Below are 6,991 nucleotides of genomic sequence, written 5' to 3' on the forward strand. Positions count from 1 at the left end.
AATGTCCCTTTATTCTCAGAGCATGTGAAACCGGATGTCAGATCCGTTTCAAATAACCACAGAAAGTCAGACAAAAAATATGAAATGTTTTTACTTTCACTATTTTTTTTACATGATTCATTTTCAAACCTCCAACACCAGAATTCCTGTTTTTCTCTCTTGAGAAATATTTTAGTTTAAAATTGAGACTTTGTGATTTTGTAGACAAACAAACTCTCAGGGTGTTGAAAACCAGTGTTTGTCTAAGACTCTGAGCCTTTGATTTAAAAACATGAATGAAATTATTATTCAGACTTTTGTGAAATAGAAGGAAGTGACGCTTTTAAAAAAAGAAATGTTTACTTTTTATAACTGAGCTGTAACTAACTTTTCTTTTCATTCTAATGTTTCTACTTTATTATTATATTATTATATATTATTATTACCACAGGAACTTTTCCAGACACTCTGGAACTGTTTGTTTTTGACTAAATCTAAACATGAATCTGTTACTTTTCATTCATGTTCCTCATGTTCATTCATTCATGGACAAAGACACAAAGCAAAGGTGATATTTATCACCTGTTGAGAGAGAGACAGGTAAGACAGGAGTTTCTTCTCAGGCTGCCACACTGACTCCTCTCATCCTCCTCTCACAGTGAATCCACTGAAACATGTTTTAATCAGTTTCATGGTTTAAAGTTATTACAGAGGGAATTCTGCTGCTGTTAATAAAACCCTGTGAGACCCAGCAACCTTTTCTGATGAGGAAACTAATAGTTTCACCCCTCCACCCATGACTCAGTCCAGCTGCTTATAAAACCTCTGATCAGGACAAACATTCATAGAGATTTTCACATTAACATGAAGGAGTAGATCCTCTAACACATATTTGCACTTTCCAGCCAAACTCTTATTAAAGAGTGTGTGTAAATACACATTTCTATTTGTTGTTATTCTGTGTGACACACAATAAAGGTTTTTGATTCTGATGACAGGAAATTAAGTTTCATTTGTATTAGCTCACATGTTGTACATCAGGAATTTTACTGTATATTTTTTTCATCCACAGTTGGCATCAGATTCTTACATTTTTACTGTCTGAGGATTGTTTAACCTTTGAGTTTCATCGTTTATTAAACAATATTAAAATGTTAGTGCATCAGGATGATTGAGATAATAACTACATTACAGTGATGTGTTCAGTCTGCTGCACGCTGTGTGTTAATCTGATCTCAGTTCACACTGGATGAAAAGTTTCAGGTTGACGGTCAGATTGTTGTGGTTTTTTATGCAGAAGTGACTCCATGTATTTTCAGGAATGACACTATGCACCACATTACATAAATGTTCTGGTCATTTAACATTAAACTTTTGACCTCTCTGTGGTTTCCAGCAGTGATAAATATCACCTTCGCTTTGTGTCTCCTTCTAGAAATCATGTCTGAATGAAGCTGATGAACATGAATTTAAAAGTCTTCTCAGTCTGAAAAAACAGCATTGATTCAACAAATAAATACAGATTCATGTTTGAGTAGAGAGCAGTAGACCGGCTCCGTGTTACATCATGTTTTGTTCTTTCAGTGGAAATGAGACATGAGGAGCCACAGGAACTAAACTGGAAACTTTGCGTGTTTTTCTTTGTGCTTCTGCTGCATCTTAAGAAGTAGGAAAATCCTGTAAGTTAGTCCATCACCCTCCAGAGCAGCTCCACCCTGACACCAGTTGGTGGAGACCAGGAACCAATTCTGTTCCCTGGTTCTTGCGGTGGAACTGCGGGTCAGGTACCAAAGTTCCTAAAAAAAATTCCAAGGCTCCAGGAAAAGTTCCTCCAGCTGAAATCAACGTTTGAGACTACTTAGGAGAAAAGTAGAAAAGGGGCTTCATGGATAAAACATTAGAAAGAGTGATTCCGTGACTGTAGGTGAGTCCACCTGCCGCAGTTCATCACAGCTGGATGAAGTCAGTGTGAACTCCTTCCTGTCGTTTCATGTTCATTGTCACAGCTGAGTCTTTGGCGGCTCGTTCTCCCGTGTGGACCTTCATGTGCGAGTCCACCGAGCGCTTCTCCTGGTAGCTCTTCCCGCAGACCCGGCAGCTGTAGGGTTTCTCCCCGGTGTGAGTCAGCATGTGTCTCTTCAGGTCGATCTTCTGGACAAAGCCTTTGTTGCAGAGCTGGCAGCTGAATGGTTTCTCCTTCTTGTGGAACCTCTCATGTGTCTCCAGTGAGATCTTCTGGCGAAACCTCTTCCCACAGAGGCTGCAGATGAACGGCTTCTCACCCGTGTGGATCCTCATGTGGGAGTCCAGGTTGCCGATCTGGCGGAAGTTCTTCCCGCAGACCCTGCAGGTGTACGGTTTCTCCCCAGTGTGGATCCTTTTGTGCACATCCAGATGCTGGCTCATGGTGAACTTTTTGCCACAGACATCGCAGGAGTAAATCCTCGGCTTCCCACCTGTGTGGCTCTTGATGTGTCTCTTCAGGACGGTATTTTCAATGAAAGTCTTCCCGCAGAACTCGCAGATGTACGGCCTCTCGCCGGCATGCAGCTTCATGTGTCGCTCCAGAGACCCTTTTCTCGGGAAGTCCTTACCGCAGTCTTTGCACCTGAAGGGTTTCTGGCCAGTGTGTGTCCTCATGTGGATCTCCATGTCCCTGAAGCTGATGCCGCAGATGTCGCAGATCCTGCTGGTTTCTCGGTGGCTCTGGATGTGGATCTGCAGACTCTCTGAGGACTCTGACTGCTCTCCACAGACGCCACAGCAATATTCAGGATCGTTTAAATGAGTCTCAGCGTGCCGCACAAAGTTCCCTTTATTGTGAAAGGCGTTCCCACATACCTTGCAGCAGTGGGAGGGAGTCAGACTCGGTTTCCTGCGTCTGCTCCTGACGGCAGGCTGGTCAGTGGACTCGTGGCTCCGAATGTGTCGCCTCAGCTCGGTGCTCTTTGCAAAACCTTTCCTGCAGACTTTGCAGCTGAACGGCATCTGTCCATCGTGGGCCTTCATGTGTCGCTCCAGAGAGCCAGCGTGGCTGAAGTCTTTCCGGCAGACGGTGCACCTGAACGGCTTCTCTGCCGTGTGGATCCTCATGTGCGTCACCATGTTGCCCTTCTGGTTGAAGCCTTTTCCACAGACATGGCAGTTGAAGGGTTTCTCTCCAGTGTGCAGCCTCAGGTGCGTCTCCTGAGCTCGGATTGAGGGGAACTTCTTGCCGCAGACGTCGCAGGTCCTGCTGCTGTCGCGGTGAGTTTGAAGGTGAAGCTTCAGACCATCACTGGACTCCAAATATTCACCGCACAGACCGCACAGACACTCTGCCTCCTTTGAGTGTTTCTCTACATGTTTCATCAAAAAGCCTTTCCTGTCGAAGGATTTCCCACACACTCTGCAGCAGTGAGTTGTCGCCTCTTCGTCGTCTTCTTCCTCCTCACCAGCAGGATCATCTGGAGAGGCTGGTTGGTGGTCTGGTTCAGAGATGGTCTCTGGTCTGGAGGACGTACCAGGTAGAGGCTCCTTCAGTCGGGTGTCCGGCTTCAGGTGTTTTCCATCAGTGAGACTTCGGACACCGACCGACAGGCACAACTCTGCAGAGAAAATACACTGAAATAAGTTCATTTAAATCATCAGATCATTGAAAATGTTTCAATCCTCACATTATTCATTTTCATGATGATTACTCTTGATTAATTGACTGATCCTTTGTCTGGAAAATATCAGGAAACAATGACACTTTTTCAAATGTCTTGTTCTGTCCAATCCAGATTCAGTTTAATATAACTGAATTTCATTTCAATCAACAAATCAATAAATCAACTGACCGTTACAGCACGGGTGCTCAGAAAGAACACAAACAAGTAAAATGATCAATTGAATATCGTGGAAGACAAAAAACAGCAGATCATCAAAGGTAGGAAGCTGGGCCAATGTTTACAGACAAGCAATCTACCTTCAAAATTGTTTCAAATTCATCGGTCAGATCTTAAATTTGAACACAAGCAGCTGAATAAAGATTTAAATCTGATCAATATTTTAAATCTGATGTGAGATGAGTTTGTGATTATTGCTGCTACAGACACATTTCAATCAGGATCAAAACAGTGCTCAGGTCTGATACTCAGTCACATGAACCCATTAGCAGGACAGACAGCGTTCGACCTCACAGGACTGATAAAGTTTCAGATATGTTGAAAGTGTGTATGATAGACTGGAAACATTACAACAGACCTGAAGCTACTGAAGGGTAAACGAAAGGAAGAAACTGATGTTTTTTAAAAGCATAAATTTTTCCTCTGAACCCTGAACAAGGTTTAAATAAACAGGAATAAGAGTGTTTGACTGACTGCTCCACACACTCAGGTCTCAGGCTGAGTAATGGGGTTGTACAGCATCGCTGCAACAGAGACTGATCGAATATTTCTTTATTATGGTCGTTGATATACACATATATTCATATATAGACAGAATATATATGTGTATGTATACAAAATAAAACAATTTGTTAATAGTGAAAATAAACAAATGAATAGATAAATAAATAATTAAATATACGCACACGCTAACGTCATGGTTAGGATCGGATTTTATTAATCAGAAACTCTCACTGAATCAATTTGAACCGTGGACTTAAAAATATAGTGGATCCGAATGGTTTATGAACTAACAGAAAATCCAGTTTCACTCCTGAACATAAAATAAAATACAGACAGAAAATACAGTATAAACTGTCCTTACACTCACTGATGAAGACCGTGTGATGTGGTTGAAAGCTCTTCATATAAAGTTATCAAATGAACCCTGGTGTGTGCCCTGTGTCCTCCACGTGCAGTCTGTTGTTGAATCTTTATCTGGAGACTGACCTGTCCTGTCTGCTCCGGGTTCTGGTCTCGGACTGTCCCCGGGCCCCTCTGGTTCTCTGTCGATCGTCCTGGTGGCTCTGAACGCGGTGAAGATCTCCTCCACGGCCGCGGAGATCCGCTCCGTGACCAGCTCCCTCAGCTGCTCTAGCTCCGCCTGTCCGCGCTCCTTCAGCAGCCAGAAGATGTGGTCCGCGGCCGCCGCCAGCCGCTGGTCGATTACGGCTCTCAGGCTCCGGGTCTCGGTGCTTTTGGACCGTTTTTTGGACATATTTGCCAGAACAAAGACCAGAATGTAAACAATGCGAGGACGCTTCCGGGATCCCCGAGCCAGCGTCTTTGCGTAGAGACGTCGACGTTGCGTACTTTCAGACACTACGTCATCTCTGCGTCAGCAGGAACGTGGTTCCAGGATAACGTGGTCCTACATGCACATAGAAACTCCATTTTTGAAAACATTTCGTAGTCGTCCTGAATTTTCGCTTTTTACGTCATCGGTTTAACGTGTTTTTGGATTTTTAATTGTTCGGTTCGTTTGTCGTGAGAACGCAGCTTTTTTTAATGCTTCACCTGGTAGGAACTCCAATCCAGACTCCATTTAAAAATAGTTTAATGTTTCCTTACTAATCGTATACGGTACATAACTGTAAAACAATAAATCTTTTAGTCACTTATTAATGACTAACCATAAATTTGGATAATACCCACGAGCATTTTAATGTAGTAAATTTGTACTATTTAAAAGCTGTTAACGGTGCTCTTCGGCTCTCCTCGTCACACACTGAAATCAGCTTCGATTCGATAGTTAAGGGGGAAATTAAGGGAAACCTAACAGTGTTGAGGGTCCTTACTGCTGAGAATGGGTGTTAAGAGATTATGGTTAAAGCCTTAACAACAAGGAGGAGGACGAGGAAGAAGAAGCAAGAAAAAGAGATCTCACTGTTTCTTTTCACATCCAGACCACATTGGACCAGGTCTAGATAAAACCACTACACTTTGACTGGTCAAATCTGGGCTAGATTCTCCCAGACAGGCCAAATGCTTAAAAACACAGTTTCAGATTTGTGAAATTCTATTTGTAAAAATAAAATTAGAAAAGAAAGAGAGCGACATCAGGCCAGTTCCAGTTCAAAAACCAGTGGACTGAATTCAGTTGAAACAGATACAGATATTTTTAAGAAAGTGTCTTTTCCTTAAATTACTGTGTGTCTTTGTCTGATGTTTCAGGTCGATGTTGACATGACTTCAACTGGGAGTAAACACTGACAACACCTGAGTCCTCTCAGCAGCTGAGATGCCTTCTTATGAAAAGAAGAAGAAGAAGAAGAAGAAGAAGAACAGTGTACCTGAGAGATGGTTGGACTACGTTCCTATAGGACAGAGGATACCAGGGACTCGGTTCATCACCTTCAAGGTGCCTTTGAAACCGTCTCTGAACTGCCAGGTCCCAGCATCAGAATCCTTCGGTCTCTGGGACCTGCTGGACTGTCTTGAGAGTCAGAACCAGGAGCTGGGTCTGATCATCGACCTCACCTTCACCACAAAGTACTACAGACTGACCGACGTCCCACAGTCCTGGTCTTACATCAAGATCCTCACTAAGGGTCACCAGGTTCCCTCTGACGCAGCCATCCTGAGCTTCAAACGGGCAGTGAGACAGTTCCTGAAGGAGAACCAGGACAATGACAAGCTGATTGGAGTCCACTGCACCCATGGCCTGAACCGCACCGGGTACCTGGTCTGCCGATATCTCATAGACGTGGATGGGATGGATCCTCTGAAAGCGGTGGAGCTCTTTAACTCCTGCAGAGGTCATTGCATCGAGAGGCAAAACTACCTCAAAGATCTGCAGCGAGGTACCAAGAGGAGCAACAGCAGCATCGAAGAGCCAGAGGAGGAGGCGGCCAAAGGGCTAGCCGTGGAGAGGCCGCCACAGACCGCATCTGCTGGAGGGGAGAGACAACCATCTGGTGATGACCCTTCAGAGGAGAGTCAACCAGCTGATGAGAAGCAACAGCCCGGTAACAGCCGTCGCCGTAGAAGTCGGCACAGATGTAGAGCAGACCAGAGACCTCCAAAGGGTGGCCCCCTCCCCACAACCCCCTTACTCCCCACACCCCCTTTACTCCCCACACCCCCTTTACTCCCCACACCCC

At 44.3% G+C, this 6,991-nt stretch overlaps 2 protein-coding genes across 2 annotated transcripts in view; one reads left to right on the top strand and one right to left on the bottom strand.

Moving 5' to 3' along the window:
* Positions 1-73: 73 nt before the first annotated feature.
* Positions 74-5,179, bottom strand: LOC147818801 (uncharacterized). Its single transcript, XM_087175502.1, has 2 exons — positions 4,839-5,179; positions 74-3,566 (listed from the first exon to the last, which is right to left on the bottom strand). The coding sequence occupies exons 1-2, from the start codon at positions 5,104-5,106 to the stop codon at positions 1,927-1,929; spliced, it is 1,908 nt and encodes a 635-aa protein (XP_087031628.1). The 5' UTR covers positions 5,107-5,179; the 3' UTR covers positions 74-1,926.
* A 74-nt stretch (positions 5,180-5,253) lies between these two features.
* Positions 5,254-6,991, top strand: part of LOC111659051 (uncharacterized) — a 2,259-nt gene continuing 521 nt past the window's right edge. Inside the window, exons 1-2 of the mRNA XM_023411868.2 lie at positions 5,254-5,408; positions 6,063-6,989. Of these exons, the coding sequence (XP_023267636.2) occupies positions 6,130-6,989 (860 nt within the window). The 5' untranslated portion in view covers positions 5,254-5,408; positions 6,063-6,129. The remainder of the gene's footprint in view (positions 5,409-6,062; positions 6,990-6,991) is intronic.

Source organism: Seriola lalandi, unplaced genomic scaffold (genome assembly GCF_002814215.2).
Source record: "Seriola lalandi dorsalis isolate HSWRI2012SDOR001 ecotype SW California unplaced genomic scaffold, Sedor1 jcf7180002054472, whole genome shotgun sequence".
In the NCBI taxonomy this organism is placed as follows: Eukaryota; Metazoa; Chordata; class Actinopteri; order Carangiformes; family Carangidae; genus Seriola; species Seriola lalandi.